General features: G+C 35.7%; 2 protein-coding genes across 6 annotated transcripts in view; both read left to right on the plus strand.

Annotated features, from left to right (window-relative positions):
• LOC108052006 overlaps window positions 1-23,589 on the plus strand; it is a 103,979-nt gene that overhangs the window by 37,219 nt on the left and 43,171 nt on the right. The window lies entirely within an intron of this gene.
• LOC108052007 lies at window positions 9,143-10,207 on the plus strand. The gene has a single exon (XM_017134318.2). It carries the CDS (start codon window positions 9,215-9,217, stop codon window positions 10,022-10,024), a length of 810 nt encoding a protein of 269 aa, XP_016989807.1. The 5' UTR covers window positions 9,143-9,214; the 3' UTR covers window positions 10,025-10,207.

Here is a 23,589-nt window from a genome sequence, read left to right on the forward strand (position 1 = left end):
ATCAACTTCGGCTCCGCCCGAAGTTAGCTTTCCTTTCTTGTTAAAATAAATTCCAAAACAAATTTGTTCATTTATATTTTTACCTTACAACTCTTAAAACTGGAAAAACACATTAAATCATATTTAAAATTACTGACCACATTAATTTAATTTATAAAATTTGATGCTAATAGTGGCACAGTGAAAATTTCGCTATACCCTAGTAATCAGAATAAAAACAATTACGAGAGTGCATCAGAATTTAGTGTCTTACGGTGTTAATGTCAATCAACTGGGTTGGTTGACAAACAGTTAAAATTTAAAAATTTTATTTGAAAGAAGGAGCTTTTTAAGAGTATTCTCAACTACCTACAACACAAAAAACAATACAATTTAAATTAAAAGTTTTTTTTGCGGGAAAGAGCCTTGAAAGGATATTCTCAACTTCATGTCTGCCGCTATACAAAGAAATTAGAAAACAATATAATTTAAATTGAACACTTTTTTTTAATAATATATATATAATTGGCAATTATTTGGTAATTTAGTTGCCCTAAGTTCTTGCAGTCCATTTTGTTTGTGTTTTTGTTGGGCTTTTCTGTCAATTTTTGACCTAAGAAAGTGTTTTGAGTTCCACAATAGTTGTTTTTGGAAGATGATGTTCTTTCTCAATTTAGAAAAGGTAGTAGATCACTTTTCTGTGACCTTTTTTTAAAGGTATATAACTTTTAAATATTTATTTTAATACTTTAAATGATACAAAAATCTTTTTTTATTTAATTTTACATTTATTTATTTACATTATTTAACGTCAAAGTGGAGTCCACTAAAAAATTATGAGCTGTTTTTGGGAAAGCTCACAACCTTCCGTAGACATCTGAAATAAAAAAATCAAAACGATTATTATTGTGTAGACTTTATTCAAATGAACTAATCAATAATATACATAAAAAAAAAAACAAAATAAAATAACGGTCTTGTGAAAAAAAGTTCCCAAAATGTAATTGTTGTGTTGATTAATTAATTAATTAATTATAACTGGTTAAATTTTGAGTGCAATAGGTTTGAATAATTTCAAAAACATGGTTTCAAGAAAAACAAGTTTAAAGTAACAAATAATACTTACATTTTTTAATTAGCTATATCCGGTGCATACACACTTTCATACACTCTACGGCATACACTCTCTTCATACACTCTCTAACAAATAATACTTACATTTTTTAATCAGCTATATCCGGTGCATACACACTTTCATACACTCTACGGCGCGCTCTATTGTTTTGCCTTTAACATTGAAATAATTCAAAATTTTGGTCTTCAAATTTAAGATTATATTTTTTTAAAATCGTTTTTTCATCACACCGTACTATTCCGGAGGACGAGACCGCCGGAGTACAAAGAAATTATAAAAAAATATAATTAAAATTTAAAAGTTTTTTTTTTATTTACTGAAAATTATTTGATAATTTAGAGTTCATGGATGCAAAAAGTTCTTGCAGCGGATTTTTCTGGATTTTATTGTTGGGTTTTTCCGTCCATTTTTGATCTTAGAAACACTCTGCTTTGAGAACAAACATCTTAAAAGATTACATTTTTTAATCCTTTTGCTAGGGCCTGACGAACGTTCACCCAAACTTCCCTTCAGCAGATTGTCAGCGCTATGCAATGAAAAAGGGCCTGACGAAAAGTGTTTGCCAGCTTTTGGCCTCTCGCTCTCTGTCATAGCTGAAGCACGAATTTCGTCGAACTGAGTAGTAGTGTTTTATCTATATTATCTATTATTATCGATAGGTCGTTACAATACAATTTTAATTTTTTTTAAGTACAAGCAAATGTAAAACAGTTTGGTGACAGTATGTTGACTATTGTCGGCTTTTTTAAATGTTGAATGGTGGTTCTTCAAGAACACGAGTTTCAAATCTTTAAAAAATCATCAATTTTTCCGTCGCACTGGAGACGGCACCGGAATATGACTCAAACTCCAGTGTTGCGCTTTCCGCTACATGATTTTGCTGTTTTCATGGAAGGACCGTGCTCTCGGAGGTGGCCCTTATGCCATTGCCGGCTCGTAAGACATATTAAGCGTGTTGGTCAACAAAAAAAGTTTTTTTATACCCTTGCAGAGGGTATTATAATTTCAGTCAAAAGTTTGCAACGCAGTGAAGGAGACATTTCCGACCCTATAAAGTATATATATTCTTGATCAGCATCACCAGGAGATTCGATCTAGCCATGTCCGTCTGTCCGTCTGTCCGTCCGTCCGTCCGTTTCTACGCAAACTAGTCCCTCAGTTTTAAAGCTATCTGCTTGAAACTTTCCCAAAAGTTGTCTGTCTATTGCATGTCGTTTCTATATAAGTCGGAACGAGCCAGATCGGGCGACTATATCATATAGCTGCCATATAACTGAACGATCGGAAAAGCCATAACTTTGGTGTTTTTAAAGTTAGGAAGTTGGGATTTTCTATGAGTTTTATTTTTGGCCAATCAATCCGACCTACCAAATTTCATAACGATCGGCCGACTATATCTTATAGTTGCCATATAACTGAACGATTGGAAATGTCATAACTTTGGTTTTTTTTAAGTTAGGAAGTTGGGACTTTTTATGAGTATGAATGCATCATATGAATCATTTTGGAGAATATAATTTATAGAATATTTTGCAAGGGTATATCAACTTCGGCTCCGCCCGAAGTTAGCTTTCCTTTCTTGTTCTACTTCATTTTAAATAAGTGTTATGCTACCTTGCTTTAAGGGAAACCAGATTAGGAGGCCGAAATTCGAGTGTTGCTTATGATTTGTTTTCTAAGAGAAAAAATAATTCAAATTCACTTAAAGAGTAGTTTATTCCTATTTTAAACTACACTTTTAAACTTGTGTATGCCATTTCCGCTGGAATTGGTGAAGTTAGAGGCTGGTGTCCATTGACGATCGCTATCAGATTTTACATCTTACGGGACGAAGTTTGAAGTTCGAAGTTTTGATCTAAAAGGCCATGAATTTTTTTTCTCTTGTTAGTAACATATTTTCTAAGAATATGAACCAAACTCTGTTAATTTTCAACTCTTTGTTTTTTGGAGGTGTTTAAACAAAATGTCATGTTTTTATATTAATTTTTTTAACCATGCTTGCATCAATAAATATATTTTACTTAGTAATATCCTTTCAGAATTTGTTTTATCATTTTCAGACTTGAATATTTACACATATTTTCAAAACGATTCGTCAACAACTTTTCAAACTAGGATTCCCGAAAGTTGAAAAAAAGTCGTTTCGAGAAAAACGCATTTGAAAAATGCAACCGCTTGGGTCTAACGACCGCGCGCTTCGTCACTAAATCGACCGGTGCTTACCTGAGTGCTCATATCAACAAATTGAAATTTCGTTTTGAAACTTAAGCAACATATTCTTGAGTATTTGTACCAACAATGTATGCAATAAACAAGAAAGGAAAGCTAACTTCGGGCGGAGCCGAAGTTGATATACCCTTGCAGAATACTCTGTAAATTATATTCTCCAAAATTATTCATATGATGCTTTCTTAATACTCATAAAAAATCCCAACTTCCTAACTTAACAAACACCAAAGTTATGGCATTTCCGATCAATCAGTTATATGGCAGCTATAGAATATAGTCGGCCGATCCCGGCCGTTCCGACTTATATACTGCGTGCAAAGGAAAGAAGGGTGTGTGCAAAGTTTCAATTCGATAACTTTAAAACTGAGAGACTAGTTCGCGTAGAAACAGACAGACGGACAGACAGACGGACAGACGGACATGCTTATATAAACTCAGGAGGTGATGCTGATCAAGAATATATATACTTTATAGGGTCGGAGATGTCTCCTTTACTGCGTTGCACACTTTTGACCAAAATTATAATACCCTCTGCAAGGGTATAAAAATACCAGCAGCACCGCACGTATGCTGGCGTATTGATCGGCGTTCCTATAAGAAACAAAAAAAAACAGTGTAAACAGTGGAGCAAAAACTAACAAAAAGCTATGTTTAGTAGACTTTCGGTGTTTGTATGCCACAGCAAAGTCGAACGGGGAGATAAAACAACAACAAAAATGCAGATCGAAAAATTTGCCGTATTTATTTTTATACCCTTGCAGAGGGTATTATAATTTCAGTCAAAAGTTTGCAACGCAGTGAAGGAGACATTTCCGACCCTATAAAGTATATATATTCTTGATCAGCATCACCAGGAGAGTCGATCTAGCCATGTCCGTCTGTCCGTCCGTCTGTCCGTCCGTCTGTCCGTCCGTCCGTTTCTACGCAAACTAGTCCCTCAGTTTTAAATTTATCTGCTTGAAACTTTCCCAAAAGTTATCTTTCTATTGCAGGTAGTATATAAGTCGGAACGAGCCGGATCGGGCGACTATATCATATAGCTGCCATATAACTGAACGAAGCCATAACTTTGGTGTTTTTAAAGTTAGGAAGTTGGGATTTTCTATAAGTATTATTTTTGGCCAATTAATCCGACCTACCGAATTTCATAAGGATCGGACGACTATATCCTATAGCCGCCATATAACTGAACGATTGGAAATGCATTAACTTTGGTGTTTTTAATATTAGGAAATTGGGACTTTTTATGAGTATTAAGAATGCATCAAATGAATAATTTTGAAGAATATAATTTACAGAATATTCTGCAAGGGTATATCAACATCGGCTCCGTCAGAAGTTAGCTTTCCTTTCTTGTTATAAATAACATTAAGCAACATTAGTTTTAAACCTTATAAATCCATTCTCAGTGTAAGTTTAAAAGTATTGGTATAATATACAATTTTTTATTTGTATCCTATCACCGATTTTTTGTATCAACATTATTCCTATGGTTTATAATTTGCCGCTGAAGAAAATTCTCGCAACCTTCTATGATGCAGATTCAAAACGGTTTTAATAAAGTTTCCTACTTACATTTTTTCTAGCAGTGTATAAAGGTTTTTGTTCCGGTCAACTTGGTTTGGAACTTTATCACTATTTTTTTTGCGCCGCATTCACTGTTGCATCCCGTACCAGCTTGCAATCGTATTATGATTTCCACAAAATAGTTTTTGTGTGTGGGTAACGAATTACAAATACTGGACCGCCAATTAATCTAGTTATGACCACTGGTTGAGCTGCAAATTATTATTTTAAGAGGGGTGGATACTGACGGCCCTTCTGCTCTCCCGATGGACAGGGTGCTGGTGCTGCCAGGGGGGTAGGCTTGTTATCTGCTACTGTCAAATAATAATTAATAATTATGCTGACAGGGAACTGCCCTCATTTAACTACAAGCCTTGGGACTTTAATAGTAATAACAATAATATCAATAATTATTAATAATTTATAATAATATAAGGAGTTAGGATCTGACAGTATCGAATGTAAAACTGAACGGAATACAATTTTAAACTTAAAGCTATAAGAAGCACTTTGATTGATTCTTGGCCCGTACAAGTACCAAATTTTCAGATGGGTGCAATCTTTTCAGTGTTATTTTGTTCATAGGTCTTAAGAGTGTCAGGGCTAGTCGGTGTGTAAGTAAGGGATTTCTTGACTGTAACGTGTGGCAGTTTAGTGATAGATACACAGTAATCTCTAAATATAGTGGAGTTTTGTGTAAACTAGGGCCGTTTATTATATGTCTGAAAATTTCGGCTTGGCATGATTTAATTAAGGCGATATATATTCAGCCTGTTCAGCGAAAAGACTTTGTTTGATTAATTGCGATAATCCACCTCATTTAACATGTTCTACACCATGTCCGTGGCATCCTTTTTCAGTGCACTCGTCGCTAGAAATGCAGCGATATATTCTTGGCAAAGGAAGGTCTGACGCGTATATCGTATAAAGAACTGAGCCCAGAACACTTTCTAAAGGGGGAAGCCTGCTTTAGAAGCTTCAAAAAGTCGATTTTTCCGAGGTTTTATTTGGAATGGAAAAAAATATTCTATTGAAACGAAACTTTCAGGTTTTATTGTTATGTATTTCAACAGTCTTCTCAAATTTTTTTTTTATTAAAATATATGTACAAGCATTTCGCCAAGGCGCCTCAAAACCCGTCTGTCTGTTCCTACGCGAACTAGTCTCACAGTTTTAAAGATATCGAATTGAAACTTTGCACACACCCTTCTTTCCTTTGCACGCAGTATGTATGTCGGAACGGCCGGGATCGGCCGACTATAGCCGACATATAACTGATTGATCGGAAATGCCATAACGTTAGTATTTTTAAAGTTAGGAAGTTGGGATTTTATATGGATTTTGGCCAATCAATCCGACCTACCAAATGTCATAAGGATCGGCCGACTATATCTTATAGCCGCCATATAACTGATTGATCGGAAATGCCATAACTTTGGTGTTTGTAAAGTTAGGAAGTTGGGATTTTTTATGAGTATTAAGAGTGCATCATATGAATAATTTTGGAGAATATAATTAACAGAATATTCTGCAAGGGTATATTAACTTCGGCTCCGCCCGAAGTTCGCTTTCCTTTCTTGTTTTTGTTTCATTTATTTTAGATTTTTCAAAAAGTGAGTTGATCATAAGAATTAAATCCCAAATACAATACATTTTGTCTTGTTTCGATATGACGTTTAAATTTTTTCCTATCTTTCCCGCCAATTAGGAAAAATCGTAAAAATGAAAAGCCAAGAAATCGCACGCCAAAGCAATCCGGCCGGTCGTGTACCTGCTCAACGCTAGCATACTATTGCTCCAGTAACTATAAAAATATTTTGATATCTTTGATTCTAAAATTTTAGGGACACATTCGATTTTTTGAAGTCTTTAAAGCAGGCCCCCTTAAGTATAGATCGCGTTGTATACTTTGAGCAGCGAACATCGATTTGCAACGTTCTGCCAACAATCAAACAAACTGGTGACCGAAATTGAATTCTGGAACGGATCAATAATCAAAAGCTGTATAAGATGAATTCTCTTGAAAATCTTGGAGAAGGTCGGCTTAAAAGATTCGAAAAGAATCAGAACTTGCTTACACTGCACCGCATAATATGAAAAAACTTTCACGTCGTTGTTCGACTTTAGCCGCTTCATTTGATCTTAAATTTAGCGTCATAAATGGCTTTCGTAACGGCTATGACATGATCCAGGAGCTCAACACCTATCGATAATGTCATTTGAATTTATGTTAATGTAGTGCTCAAGCTCAAGACTTTGGCCAGTGAGTCCAAAGTAACAAAATAAAATGCGAATTTAAAGATTAGACATGACTTTTGTGTTTGGACCCAGTTAAAGGCGAGTTGCCGGTTAGATGGTTTTTGACGATGTACTTAAATAGGTCGTGAGATATAGCGGATCAAGTAGCATCTCGATTCACGATCATCACCACATTTAGAAAGGCTCGACGTTCATACGGACGGGTTAATCGACTCAGCTAGCAATCCTGATCAGGAATATATATATTTTAGAGGGTCCGAAACTTAACTTCTACCTGTTACATAATTTCCAACGAAAATAACTTTTTACTCTACGACTAATTGGAAAATTCAGAGAGCTAAGTAAAAATCGAACCGACTTTAGTCTCTAGGTATTGTAATATGCGGGCTTACCGGTATTTTTATTTTACTATTATTTTAATGGTATCTTTAGGTGAATCTATCGATACCTAAACTATGTCATTCATTTAAACCACGCCTTTGCTCTTTAAAAAATGTTCAGCAATATTTCTGTAATAAATCTTTGAAATATGGCTGATTAAGCTATGAGGCGTCCCAAATGAGGCTATCTATACGCTTATATACTCCTTTTTAAGAAATCCACTTTTAAAATCTATCACTAAAAAACACAATTTTCTTTCCAAATACACTACTTCTTGATCTGTCATCTATAATCTAAATTCTGGGTGAAAATCCAATGGTGCAGTGCCTTTTTTCTTGTCTGATGTGGTAGTTAGACTTCTCTTTTTTTGAAAGAAGCACGTCCCAATAAAATGTGTAATGGTAATAGAATGCTTTAAAAATAATAAAACGATTTTATACGTCTTTTCGTGAGAATATATAAGGAATTCGATTTCTGCTAAAAGAAATTAACATATTTTGGAACAAAAGATTTCTTACTAAAGCTTACTGGACTATCGGTACATATAAACTAGATACCATATTTTTACTCATTAGAATGCTGTCAAGTCGTTATTGCCCTTCTTAAGGCAGTACCGATATTTAAGGCCTTGACTGTAGCAGTAATTGACGATTGATTCAACAACTTTATTTTGTCGTAGATGACAGGCACTATAGGAACACACAATAAGCCAAAGCTGCAGTGACTAAAATTTTTTCTTGAAGGCCATTTCCAAAAAAAAATAAAAACAGTAAATCTAACTAATTTTACCCGATCGTTCCTATGGCAGCTATAGGATATTCCACGTATAGGATAGGATATTCCACGGATATTCCACGTACACATATAAAAAGATGGTATAATAACAGATGGACATGGGTATATAAGCTCGGGCTAAGCTAAAAAATTTTTTACATTTTTATTTTTAAACATTTTTATGAAAAACACAAGCCTTTTTGGGTTTAGATCCCGCAACTGCACGCTCTGTAGATAGATATCATCACCAATCGAGGCAAAAGTATTTTGTAGAATATTGGGAAGATTTATCTATTTATTTAGAGGAGGAGCAGATAAATAATTGTATTCTATTTTTGTCATTACCAAAAAGAATGTAAAATCTGTATGATTATATTCCATGGGTTATTAAGCGGTAAATTTATTTTCCACGAAATAGCAAAACATTTTTGCTATTTAAAACTAAAGAATAATTATTGTGCTTGAAGCGCTATGATACTAAAACAATTAAATAAATGTTATTTCGATCACTAAAAATGTTTGTTGTGTCGATAGATATTGAGCGAATACGTTTTCCGCCCAATAACTATATCTACCTTGTATTTAAAGAGTTTTTCGTTTGAGTGGGTATTGCAACATTTTTGCACGCTAAATCCCAAGTCTCAGCTGCGGCATATGACGACGTCCTGCAGCTGGTGGTCAGGTCAAATTGATTGGATTGGTATTTATCTGGGCAGGCCAATTTTACAAGGCTTGGATTAGGAAAACCCAGAAATTAAAAAACAATTAAGGAAATACCCAGGTAACATTGCTTCCCGTTGACTACCTGTGAGACATATAGTAAGATTTCAGGTATGCAGACGCTTAAACAGGCAATAATAATAAAGAGGCCATGATTCGTATAAATAAGCCATGAAGGCAATCCAACAGCATCAGTTGCCCAGCAACCAGCATAGCTACAAGAACCTGTCTTCAATTCTGTTTACAATACCTCACACCAAGATGTCAACATACACTTGCACCCAGTTCCTGAACCTAAACTTAAAGGACCTTCCCTCGATGTCCACTACCGTCACGTTGAGTGCAGCACATTTTGGACAGCGCGACCTGAACCTGTTCATCGAAAGTCTGGAAACCATAACACGCCTGGAGAAGAAGCGGCACGAGTTATGGCAGCTCCGACAGGCGCAAAAGCTTCAACAGTCGCGCATACAAGAGCTGAAGGACGAACGCTGCTCCAGTCCAAGCGCGGAAGAGGCAGCCGATGAGCCGCTTTTGTACCTAGAGGCCAAGTGCATTCCCTATGCGGTGTCAGATTCCTTAAATGTCGAAAGCATGTACTTGGCTGGTCTGCCCGAGTACTATACCTGTGTCGACGAGGCATATGATAGTGGCTCCCTTTCACCACGCAGCAGCGTCATCTACTGTAGCTGCGGGGGGAACCCCAGTCTGGATTCAGTCTCTGACGAATCGGGAGTGTCCGGTTCCGTTTCAAAACCGCCCGTGCGTCCGCGCTCCCATGTGATAAAGCATCGCTCCACGCGATCCCGCATTATCAGCATGGTGTTGAAAAGGGAGTACGCCAAGACTCCCGTCGAGTACCAAAAAAGTGAGCAATGCAAAAAGGATAGGTTGCACCAGTACCCCAGGCTTACAATCACTCCCAAAAATTCGACGGAACAGAGTTTTCTGGACAAGGCCCTGCGCTATCTGACCTTATAGTTGGTGTCGGATCCTAGGTCAGCACATTTCTTTAATATTTATACTTTGAGGCTTATTATTATACATTTACATAAATAAATTTTAAATGCAAGAAATTATAAAGTTTTTGATTATTTTGACTCTTGTGAAATCAGACGTGTTAAGGTAGCTCCCGATATGTTTTCTAATTGTGATTTCACTTCTAGTCCAGTGAATTCTTGGTGCAAAGACCGAACAACTGACACTGAAAGGGTCTACGTCTGATATGCATTCCCTCTTTCTGACTAAAATATCCGTTCTCCTAAGCTGAGTGGCAATAATAAATGTAATAATAAATAATAACAAATGTACTTTAGGAAAATAGAAGAACATAGTTTTAGGCAAGTTGCAAAATGTCTACATTTTAACATCGTGTATAATTCGATAGAAAGGTAAGGACTTTTACTTAAGCTCTGGAATCAAAACAGTTTTCCTCCAATTCGAAGAACGTCCGTTTGATTTTGTATGTGAGATGCTAAGATAGACTCGGTAGAAAAGCTCAATTAAGTCGATAGAATGCTGTTTTGGTCGAGTTCTTTTGCACAGGCTCTAACCGGTCTATATGTACACCACACTGAGGACTCCAAATTGGTGAACAGTACTCCAGGATTGGACGGACTAGTGAAATGAACAGAGTCTTTGTAATATAGGGATCATCGAATTCCTTTGAATTCCCCTGGCTTTATTCGCCATGGAAGTAATATGGTCATAAAACTTAAGTTTTGGGTCAAGAAGGACGCCAAGGTCATCAACATGCGTGATTCTAGACAACGCATCACCAACCAGCGTAAACGAGGCATATTGTGGGTTCACCCTAAAAAATGTCATTACTTAAGTGTAAAGTTATTTTATTTAAATCCAAAAGATTTTCAAAACACAATGTTTGAAAAGCATTTATTTTCGATTGTAAGTCAAACTGCTGGAATTTTCGTTATTGCTAATTGTCCAACGACTAACTTGGGTCTTCGGCTTTTGCGTCTTAACCCGGTTAATACGGTTTTTTAAAACAAGGATCAAGGATTTTAGTATTTAAGATTATAATTTTATTTAAAAGACTGATTTTTAATATTTGTATATATATACAAACAATTATAATAAAATCTTGCCCACATCATTCTGGAAAGTTCATCTTCATATTGGTTCATGGTTAGGAACAATTTTGGTATTTTTTGTTTTTTTAAAAAAAGACAGTAGAAACAAATAAAATGATGTTTACCTAGTTTCCTAGTATTTACCTAATCGTTCATGTTTTTTATGCGACTGGAAAACATACCGACGACCGCCTGTTGCTGCCCTGGATTTGTTTACATTGTCGGGCACAGCGTTGCCACAGGGCCACACCCTACGAACGGCTACATCCTTCCTCACTGCCCTACAGGCAATTTTGAAAAGCTCCTTATGGCTGACATGCGCAAAAGCTGCCATAAGTTGTGACAGCACACTGCTCGGGAACCCATTATAGCCAGTTGGGCCAGTATGTACCACAAGTCCAAACGCGAAGCATACTTTCAGTCGGAGAAAATGGTGAACGGCGCTTAGTCTGTGCCACGGTCGCCGCGAGTGTGTTTGCGTGTCGTTCTTGTGTGTCACGCACCATGTTTGCTAAAGTAAAAGATCAATTTCATTTATTAATTTTATCTAAGAGTATTAAAGAAGAGAGAGGCGAAGAAACTCCAAAAGATAATTTTCAAGACCACCCCATATCAATCGCATTTCTAGCTTGCCAACTAATTAATCAGTACGGGCCCTGCTTTGAAATATTGAATTGTAATGGGTAACAATGTTGGTGGTTGCGTTTGCACTTATTCAATGGCTTTGTGTTTCTAAGTGCTTAGCTAACTCTTTATGCCTTTCTGTGTCATGACCAATATTTTATTAGTAGGAAACCAAACCTTATAAAATAAAATTGGGGCGAGAGGTTTTTTCATCAAATATGTATACTCCAGAGGGAAACGTGCTTTGGGTGTGACTGCCTTGCTTGTAATTTTCACCCTCTCAAACTCCTTGCTTTTTTACTCTTTGCCTTGTGTCAGTGTGTCAGTGGCGGACCCAGACATTGTTTTTTGTAAGGCTTTACCTTTAAAAAAAACTTAGGCGACCCTGTTTCTATTACAGTTATTGTCGAACTTCCCCATATGAAACTTCCCAAATTCGAATTTCCTATAACTATAATCAAACTTAGTTATAGTAATATTTAGCGTTTATACTTCGATTTCGATTTGCAATTTTGTTTCATAAGGCTAACTAATTTCTATATCTGGAGTGCCGCATTTTTGGCTTTAAATAAAAATAGTTGCTTCACGTTTCCATGAAAATATAATTAATTTTCCTAAAATTTTTCCTAAAAATAAATACTTTAACTTTCCCATACTCTATTTTAAAAATTGGTATAATAATAAAGATTGGACGAGCTCCAAATTTGAAAAAGTTTGATTAAGAAAGAAGTCTAAATATCTTGCAGTTAAACAAAAATGTAGTATTCCATAGAACGATAATATCTATTTTTATAACCTAAAAGTTGGCAACGTAGTGAAAGGTACGTTTCCGACGGTATAAAGTACGGTTGGCAACGTATTGAACGGTATGTTTTCCGCGGTATAAAGTATATACATATATTCTTGCTTATCATCTGTCCATCCGTCTGTCCGCCCGTCTGTCCATCTGGCCATCTGTCCGTTCGTCTATCCATTCGCCGATCCGTCCGTTCATCTGTCCGTCGTTCTTGTTGTATGATTTATGTCTAAAAACCATAAAGTTATGTCGATTTTTCGATACATTATTTCATCGTTTCAATGGTAGCTTATCATATATGTAGCTACCATAGTTCGATTTTTAAAGCAACGCAGTTTTGTCGATTTTTCTGTTGCATTTAAAATTAAAATCTGAAGAAATCGCTGTCCAAGAAGGACAATCCTTGTCCTAATGCTTATTTATAATCCCAAACTGAATTACATATATTCATATTTTTATTTTTTAAGGAGACAAGTATATATATTCTTGATTAAATCGCGTCCTGAGTTGATACAATCATGTCCGTCTGTATGTTTCTAAGCGAACTAGTCTCCCAGTTTTAAAGATATCGAATTGAAACTTTGCACACACCCTTCGTTCCTTTGTACGCAGTATATAAGTCCGAACGGACGAGATCGGCCGACTATATAACTGATTGATCGGAAATGCCATAACTTTGGTGTTTGTAAAGTTAGGAAGTTGGGATTTTCTATGGGTTTTATTTGTGGCCAATCAATCCGACCTAATAAATTTCATAAGGATGCCATAACTTTAGTGTTTTTAAGGTAAGGAAGTTGCGATTTTTTATGCGTTTTATTTTTGGACAGCCAATATAATTTACAGAATATTTTGCAAGGGTATAACTTTGGTGTTTCGGCTCCGCCCGAAGTTAGCTTTCCTTTCTTGTTTTGTCTTTTATTGTAGTCGGCGCGGGAGAGATTTATGGTCGTAAGTTAAACCTAAGTTATTTTAGTTCAATAATAACATACCAATAAATATGTAATATTTTAAAGTAAAAAAATATTAGGTACCCGTTACTCAGCTAAACAACTTAATATAAATATGTTTTCTTGTATGTTTTTCGCTGCTCGAATTATTACCTTGGCCTGCTGTTCCAAAGTCATCCGTTAGATGGCGCTATTGTATTGCGCCATCTACCCCAAGACATTGGTACCACGGGCCATGAAAGGCGGAAATGTAGGTGCTAGCCAGGCTTAAGGGGTTATCCGGGTCTTGGAGCACGAAAAAAAACCTATTTTCGTGAATTTTTTTAAAAGATCTTACGACAATTTCACAAATTTCGTTTATTGTACATTAATTGGTATGGTTTGACCAACATTGTGTAAAAATTTGAACCAAAAATTTTTAAAATTGAGCCGTTGAGGCAGGCTTGAACTTGACCTCTTAAAAAATTGTGTCCTTGCGGTAGGCAAAATATCTCCGTCAATTTTTATCTGAAATCAAAAAACCAATATTATTCTGATAGTGTATGTGTCTCGCTTGTCCTCTACGAGCCATTTTTTTTATACCCTTGCAGAGGGTATTATAATTTTGGTCAAAAGTGTGCAACGCAGTGAAGGAGACATCTCCGACCCTATAAAGTATATATATTCTTAGTTGTCTGAGTTGATATAGCCATGTCCGTCTGTCCGTCTGTCAGTCCGTCTGTCTGTTTCTACGCAAACTAGTCTCTCAGTTTTAAAGCTATCAAATTGAAACTTTGCACACACCCTTCTTTCCTTTGCACGCAGTATATAAGTCGGAACGGCCGGGATCGGCCGACTATATCCTATAGCTGCCATATAACTGATTGATCGGAAATGCCATAACTTTGGTGTTTGTTAAGTTAGGAAGTTGGGACTCTCTATGGGTATTATATTTGGCCAATCAATCCGACGTACCAAATTGCATAAGGATCGGCCGACTATATCCTATAGCTGCCATATAACTGATTGATCGGAAATGCCATAACTTTGGTGTTTGTAAAGTTGGGAAGTTGGGATTTTCTATCGGTTTTATATTTGGCCAATCAATTCGACCTACCAAATTTCATAAGGATCGGCCGACTATATCCTATAGCTGCCATATAACTGAACGATTGGAAATGCTATAACTTTGGTGTTTTTAAAGTTAGGAAGTTGGGATTTTTTATGAGTATTAAGAATGCATCATATGAATAATTTTGGAGAATATAATTTACAGAGTATTCTGCAAGGGTATATCATCTTCGGCTCCGCCCGAAGTTAGCTTTCCTTTCTTGTTTTAAATTAAAATTTTAATTTTTTGTAGCGCTTTTCATAAAAAGTGTCTTTTTTTACGTAAATTTTGGCCATATTTTGGCTTATAAAATGAGTTGTAAGTAAAAATTAATTAATGAATTATGCCTAAAAGAAGTGTGCAAAAGCAGAAGTTGATCGGTGCAATAGTTTTTGAGAAATCGTGACTACCGACTTCAAAAAAGTGGTTTTGAGAAAAACGCGTTTAAAGTGCCGCATCTGCCCGACGCCAGAGCCGGAATTGCCTGTTGTGAGGTTCGACGCACTGGTCTTTAAATTTCTCCCATTCCTACATTTTTGCTTCGATCGACTTGAAATTTTCAGACTACATTTCTGAAACTCTGTACTATTATATAAAAAAGTTTAAAAAAAAAGAATTTTTTGAAGTGTCAAGACCCGGATAACCCCTTAAGTGTTTAATGGGTTTTTGGGCGTTAGAGTGGGCGTGGCAAACTTTTATTAGGTCAATCGATAGGTATTGACGAAGCAAATACATATCAATTAAAATTTTCATAATAGCATCAAAACTGTGGCCACAGCTTGTGGCTAGTGGGCGTCAGAGGGGGCGAGGCACCATTTTGAAACAAACTTGCGCTGCGTAGGAACTCCTAAAATCTACATGCAAAATGCCAATCTTCTAGCTTTTATAGTTTCCGAGATCTCAGCGTTCATACGGACAGACAGACAGACGGACAGACGGACATGGCTAGATCGACTCGGCTAGTGATCCTGAACAAGAATATATATACTTTATAGGGTCGGAAACGCTTCCTTCTACCTCTTACATACTTTGGCACGAATACAATATACCCTTTTACTCTACGAGTAACGGGTATAAAAACACCAAAGTTGTGGCATTTCCAATCGTTCAGTTATTTGGCAGCTATAGGATATAGTCGGCCGATCCCGACCGTTCCGACTTATATACTGCGTGCAAAGGAAAGAAGGGTGTGTGCAAAGTTCCATTTCGATATCTTTAAAACTGAGAGACTAGTTCGCGTAGAAACAGAAAGACGGACAGACAGACGGACAGACAGATTGACAGACGGACATGCTTATATCAACTCAGGAGGTGAGCCTGATCAAGAATACTAAGACTAAGATTATAATACCCTCTGCAAATGCACGAAAATAGACAATTTCCAAAACAATATGTATTTCTCATAATATTTTCATCTCAAATTTTTGTCTTTATAATCTTAGATATACCCTTGCAGAATACTCTGTAAATTATATTCTCCAAAATTATTTATATGATGCATTCTTAATACTCATAAAAAATCCAAACTCCCTAACTTTAAAAACACCAAAGTTATAGCATTTCCAATCGTTCAGTTATATGGCAGCTATAGGATATAGTCGGCCGATCCTTATGAAATTTGGTAGGTCGGATTGATTGGCCAAATATAAAACCCATAGAAAATCCCTAATTCTAACTTTACAAACACCAAAGTTATGGCAATTCCGATCAATCAGTTATATGGAATGATGTCTACTAAATAGAGGAATTTTAGCTTTTATAATCAACTTATTTTTGATAAATAATCCCCTAGCTGATAATGGCGTATAGACTTCCTTAAGCTCAGTACCTGTCTTTTTCCCTGGAAGAACTAATGTTTCGAAAAGGCTACCTTGAATTTTGGATATCTCATTTTGTAATTGATTTGGCTTAAAGATGTTTGTGTTTAATCTACCATGATTAATGTCAATTAACAGACTTATAATTTCTGCCTGCACCCTTTCACCTTCTTCAATCAATGCTTTAAGTTGTTTGGTCAGTCATATTTTCAATTCTAGTATGCATATTCTTACAGTTATCGTTAATTTCTTCAGTAGTTTTCTTTAATAAATTTGTAGTGGAATCTACCACTGAAGTTTGCTTCTGAACTAACTCATTTAAATTGTGCTGATTGTCTAATAGATTTCCCATATTTTCTTCTAGTTGTTTCCTATCATCCATTATTCCATATAAAATGTCATATAATGAACCCATGAATTCGAAAGGAGCACGTTTGCTTCTTGATCTCTTTTGCATCATGAATAGATTATTATTTTCCTTAAGTTCTATTAATTGATTTTGCATATTATCTAAAACGATATTGCATTGATCCTCAAAGCTATGAAGCTTCCCGCAAACAATTCTCATTTTTGAATTAGCACATTACTTTTCTGAATTATGTGAAAATAGGCATCCATATTATAGTAAATCACCAGGTTCCATGATGCGCTTATAATTTCTACATCTCTACATTTCTACATAGCTAAATGATTTATTCTCGTCTTTTATTGTTGCTGCTTCTGACACTTGACAGAACAATGTAAGCAATAGCATTACCATGACAGTGCCTAATTTAGAAAATCTATGTGAAACCCTCTTTTCCATAACATCCTCTGCTTGTTTTACACCAATTAAAGGTCTGATTTTTGTTATCGGTCTTTTACATGAAGCTTCTTAGGTCTTAACATTTACAACTCCCACTTTATCATCTGTACCTTCTTCTTCCTATTCCTTTTGATTTAGTGCATCCAGACACTATCCAACCAAAGTCTGTGTTTTGACCAAGAAGACGGTTTATCTTTATTACTCCTTTTTGAAGAATGTTAGCATATAAATCGGCTCCTATAATTAAGTCTACTCGACCTGGCTTGTTAAACTCAGGATCGGCTAATGGGTAGTTTTGCCACCTCGTTTTATTAATGTTTAATGAGCGCATTGGCAATGACTTCATTAATTTTGGGAGGACAATTGCCTCCACTACTAATTCATTTTTCCTTTCTTTTAAAGATTTAATGTTTAGTTTTATTTTATGCTTTGATATGCATGTTTTTATCGAGGAAACTCCACCAATCTCAGTATAATTTTTTATTTTTGGCAACTTGAGAATTTGTGAAGCTTTTTCCGATATCATCGTACTCTGAGATCCACTGTCAATCAGCGCTCTGAGTTTTTCGAAGCCTCCACTAGCTGATTTCACATGAATCAATGCTGTGGCCAATAACACTTGTTCCGTCGTCCTACACGTAGTCACTTGTTCTTTATTATAGTTAATGTGAAGAAGCGTGTGGTGCGGTTTCTTGCAATCCAAGCAAAGAATTTCATTAGTGCACTTATTATTGCTTGAATGCTTGAGACACTTTAAACAAATGTGTCTTTTCTTTGCCCAGTCATTTCTTTCTGCTGGTTCCATTCCCTTAAATTTATAACACTGTGTTATATTATGGGTTGGTACATTACAACAAGAACAATTTTCTTTGCTGCTTTTGATTTGAAATTCTTTTCTCAAAGGTTGGTTTTCCTGTGGAAAAGAGGAAATGGAGCTGAGTCTTTGCTCTAAAAACTCCATGATATCAGGTGTTTGAATTTCCTTTGTCCTTTTAACATGACTATCATATAATTTGGAGAATCCTTGTTAAATTTGCGAAGTATTATGTGGGCAAAAACTGCATCCAGATCTTCGGATAATTATGCCTTTAATCTTATAATATAAATTGACTGACAAGGACAGCAGGGAAGTGCAACAGGACCAAACAGAATGCAGCTTCATCAGCAGGAGTAGGAGAAAGGAAAGCTAACTTCGGGCGGAGCCGAAGTTGATATACCCTTGCAGAATACTCTGTATATTATATTCTCCAAAATTATTCATATGATGCATTCTTAATACTCATAAAAAATCCAAACTTCCTAACTTTGAAAACACCAAAGTTATAGCATTTCCAATCGTTCAGTTATATGGCAGCTATAGGATATAGTCGGCCGATCCTTATGAAATTTGGTAGGTCGGATTGATTGGCCGAAAATAAAACCCATAGAAAATCCCAACTTCCTAACTTAACAAACACCAAAGTTATGGCATTTCCGATCAATCAGTTATATGGCAGCTATAGGATATAGTCGGCCGATCCCGGCCGTTCCGACTTAAAAAAAAAGGGTGTGTGCAAAGTTTCAATTCGATAGCTTTAAAACTGAGAGACTAGTTTGCGTAGAAACAGACAGACGGACATGCTTATATCAACTCAGGAGGAGATCCTGATCAAGAATATATATACTTTATAGGGTCGGAGATGTCTCCTTCACATTATAATACCCTCTGCAAGGGTATAATTATTAACATTTATTTCTTTGGGAATCACAAATTACACAATTAAATATTTAAATAGGTCAGCTTATTGCAATCGGCTCGGGTAGCTCAATGTTTTGTTCGGAGCTTTGAGATTTAATGTTGGAAAAGCAATCTGATCAAAGAAATTCAGCATATTTTTAGGAATATTTTTTCAATTGTGTATGACTAAAGAATTCTTCAGTTGATGGAGTTCTATTTTATTTTTTTAATGTGATAATTTCTTAAGCGAATAATTTTAATGTAATAAATGCAAATCGAAGTTTATACGAGATTATATCCTTGCAGTTATTACAAAACGAATACATTTCTATTTCTATGCCTATATTACTAAACCCAATAAGGCTATGTCGATTTTGACCTGCATTTTGCCATCGTTTCTATGGCAGCTATATAATAGTGTTGTCCGATTTTGACAAAACTAGCAGCGTAATTCTGAATAATTTAATAAACAGAAAAACAGCAAAATATTTTTTTTTTTTTTAGTTTAATTTTTTAGATTTTTCAATTGGTGCAATATGATATACAATTTTAAAAACCGTAAGTCTATAGTATTTAAATGTTACCAAATCCCAAAGAACAAAAAAATTAATAACAACAAACTTATACTTTTTGGTTATTTTTTTCCGAATGTTCCTATGGGAGCTATATAATATATTCGCCCGATCCGGCTCGTTCCGACTTATATATATACTTGCTGCAATAGAAAAGCAACTTTTGGAAAAGTTTCAAGGAGGTAGCTTTAAAACTGAACGACTACTTTGCGTAGAAATGGACGGACGGACTGACAGGCGAACATGGCTAGATCGACTCTCCTGGTGATGCTGATCAAGAAGCTTATGCTATAAAGATGCACATAATCTGTTGTTCGATTTCTTCAAATGACTTGGTTTCCCGAATGCCCCTGTATCATCATTCTCATCAGGCGACTCAGATCTAATTTCTCCATTATCAACATTAATCATACCCTCCACCTATTACACATCGTATCCAATATTCCAATAACTTATTGTTTAAACACAATTGAGGAGGCACAGGAAATTCTTTAACAAGTTATATATCTGCTTCGCAGAGGCTCATTTCCAACGAACCATACATTCTTGCTGGAGAATAGGCAGAAGGCAACGGGAAGTTTCTTAAGTTCCATGTTGTAACCGACTTTGTCAAGCTTGGAAAATGTCTTGTTTAACTTCATACCAATACTTCATGATACGAATATCTACGAAATAAAAGTGTTTTATCAGTGCTCTTAAGAAGCTATGATCCACTTGAACTCGGTCTAATATCTCCCACTCCTAGACAAAGGAAAAATACTCTTGGTAGTTAAGCTATTACCCAAACAGTTATTGTACAGGTGGTTAGAGCTACGCATGGTTCAGAATTTTAAATTCACCAGACTCGCTATTATGGCAAACGGCTATTTGCAATGACATCAATTTTGCTATGTAAGCTTATGGAGCTTATAGTTACTTAAGAGCAGAAGTGTACAGATACGAGCCACTATAGGAACTCGCCTCCAGTTTTCACCCAACCATGTGATTGTTGGTATGAATCATAATGTCACCGGTCTGGATCTATCAGAGCGGAGACAGGTCACTCTGATAAGCTCGGCTTTGATGGATCCCTTCGAGTTCTACTGGGAATAGTAGGGGGAATCATAGCCGCTTGCCACGGTAAGCCTAATTAAAGCGTTCGAGAACTTCTACACAGTTACGACAGAAGTCAAACCACCCGTTTATCCAACTGTAATCCCTGTCCGACGGCAATGAATCAAAATGCCACTAAAATTATCCTAGATCGGATCAATGTTCTCGGAGATATCCAGAAAGCTTTTAAATCGGTTTGAAATCGGGTTTTGAAAATATTAATTGACTGGTTTTTTCGTAAAGTAACTCGTAGTCATTCGATTTATTTTTAATAATATGATTAAAAAGCTGTAAACCCTGGTTTACAAAAATAATTTACAGCAAAGTTGAAAGTTTGTTTTTTCGGTGTAGGTAGGGTCCTAGGAGTCAAAAAAATCTGACTAAACCAATTTTAAATTACTTTTTTTTAAGTTTAAGACACGTTTTTATACCCTTGCAGAGGGTATTATAATTTTGGTCAAAAGTATGCAACGCAGTGAAGGAGACATCTCCGACCCTATAAAGTATATATATTCTTGATCAGGATCACCTCCTGAGTTGATATAGCCATGACCGTCTGTCCGTCTGTCTGTTTCTACGCAAACTAGTCTCTCAGTTTTAAAGCTATCGGATTGAAACTTTGCACACACCCTTCTTTCCTTTGCACGCAGTATATATGTCGGAACGGCCGGGATCGGCCGACTATATCCTATAGCTGCCGTATAACTGATTGATCGGAAATACCATAACTTTGGTGTTTGTAAAGTTAGTAATAATCGGCCGACTATATCCTATAGCTGCTATATAACTGAACGATTGGAAATGCCATAACTTTGGTGGTTTTAAAGTTAGGAAGTTGGGATTTTTTATGAGTATTAGGAATGCATCATATGAATCATTTTGGAGAATATAATTTACAGAGTATTCTGCAAGGGTATATAAACTTCAGCAGACAGCAATGCATCAAATAACGAGGACGGAGCTAACTTCGGCAAGCCGAAGTTTTAATAGTCTTGCAGACTTTGCCGAAATTGCTAAAATTGAAAAAATAGCGAAAGGAATAAGGTATACATAAATAAACTAGATTTGCAGAGTTTCATGTCAATTGCTTTTATACTGCAAAAATGTCACATAAAAATATAACACGAAAGGAAAGCTAACTTCGGGCGGAGCCGAAGTTGATATACCCTTGCAGAATACTCTGTAAATTATATTCTCCAAAATAATTCATATGATGCATTTTTAATACTCATAAAAAATCCAAACTTCCTAACTTTAAAAACACCAAAGTTATAGCATTTCCAATCGTTTAGTTATATGACAGCTATAGGATATAGTCGTCCGGTCCTTATGAAATTTGGTAGGTCAGATTGATTGACCAAACATAAAACGCATAAAAAATCGCAACTTCGTAACTTAAAAAATACCAAAGTTTAGCATTTCCGATCAGTTATATGGCTGCTATAGGGTATAGACGGCCGATCTCGGCCGTTTCGACTTATATACTGCGTGCAAAGGAAAGAAGGGTGTGTGCAAAGTTTCAATTCGATATCTGACTTTATTTCTTCGCTTACGTAACTAACATGAAATTCTTATAATATCCTTATCGATGGAGACCACATATGTAAGCCTGAGCGGGAGCGTTATCAACGGTCTCCCGCAAGGCGACCTTTTGTGCAGTGTGAGAACTATATTTATGGTCAGGCTCAAGTGGCCTGTACTTAAGATTACAATTGTTCGGCACTGCACCCTTGTAGGTTTTAAGTTACAGATCGTTATTAACGGCTCTAGATAGATATACATGTTGACAGAACCAGAGCCCGTAAAATCTTATATTTATGATAATTAGTGTTCTTCTTGAACATTCTGGTTACAGGTTATTAATACATCAATTCTTTTCGTTAACAATGCAAACATAAAATTAGTGGACTGTATTTTTAATTCGATATATTTATTTATTTGATTTTAACTTATTATAAGACACCTTGCAACGGTCCGGCGAAAGTAATGGCTTGCAATCGTTGCATTTTCTTATGGCATATATTACCATGATTATTGTTATTATTAATCCAATTCCTAAAGAAGCATGTCCGGATATATGGTGAAAATGCAAATCTTTGAATTTAATATGATTTTCTTTTAAATATTTAATTTCTTTATTAAGGCGTGCAATCTCAACAGTATGATTAATAGAATCCAATTTCAATGGATCCCAAACAACCTTTGGGATTTGACTAATATCTCCTACATACGATGATAATAAAACTTCTTCACTTTCAGATTTAATATTATGATGGGCAATCAAAATCTTATCATCCGTTTTAGTAGTACAATCTGGCGCAATACTTAGAATTCCTTGCGTTGGTAAATCAAGTAACTGAATTTGTGCATTCGTACACTGTACTCTTATCTTGGAATTAAAAGGAACCTTAAACAACCAACTACTTTTCTTTTCTAGCTTTGTCCAATAAGATGAAGTATCTATTACTGTTTTGTATATACAGTTTGAAACTCTGTTTGGCTTAAATGGTTGCACTTCGCAAGAATTGTCATTTGCAGAATTCCAAAGAGAACTTCCTTTGCAAATTCTCTTATTTTACTGCCATCTTTGACACTGATTTAAAGTTGATTCGGACATTACGTCATAAGAATCGATTTCCAAGTTATAAATTAAATATTCCGAAGAAATCTGAACCATAATCATTCTGTCTTCGTTCTGTATTGGTAAAGGAATAATTCTAAAAAGCTTAGAATGATGTCCACTAAATAGAGGAATTTTAGTTTTTATAATCAACTTATTTTCGATAAGTAATCCCCTAGCTGTTAATAGCGTATAGACTTCCTTAAGCTCAGTACCTGTCTTTTTCCCTGGAAGAACTAATGTTTCGAAAAGGCTACCTTGAATTTTGGATATCTCATTTTGTAATTGATTTGGCTTAAAGATGTTTGTGTTTAATCTACCATGATTAATGTCAATTAACAGACTTATAATTGCTGCCTGCACCCTTTCACCTTCT

This window comes from Drosophila rhopaloa, unplaced genomic scaffold (genome assembly GCF_018152115.1).
Source record: "Drosophila rhopaloa isolate 14029-0021.01 unplaced genomic scaffold, ASM1815211v1 contig_36, whole genome shotgun sequence".
In the NCBI taxonomy this organism is placed as follows: Eukaryota; Metazoa; Arthropoda; class Insecta; order Diptera; family Drosophilidae; genus Drosophila; species Drosophila rhopaloa.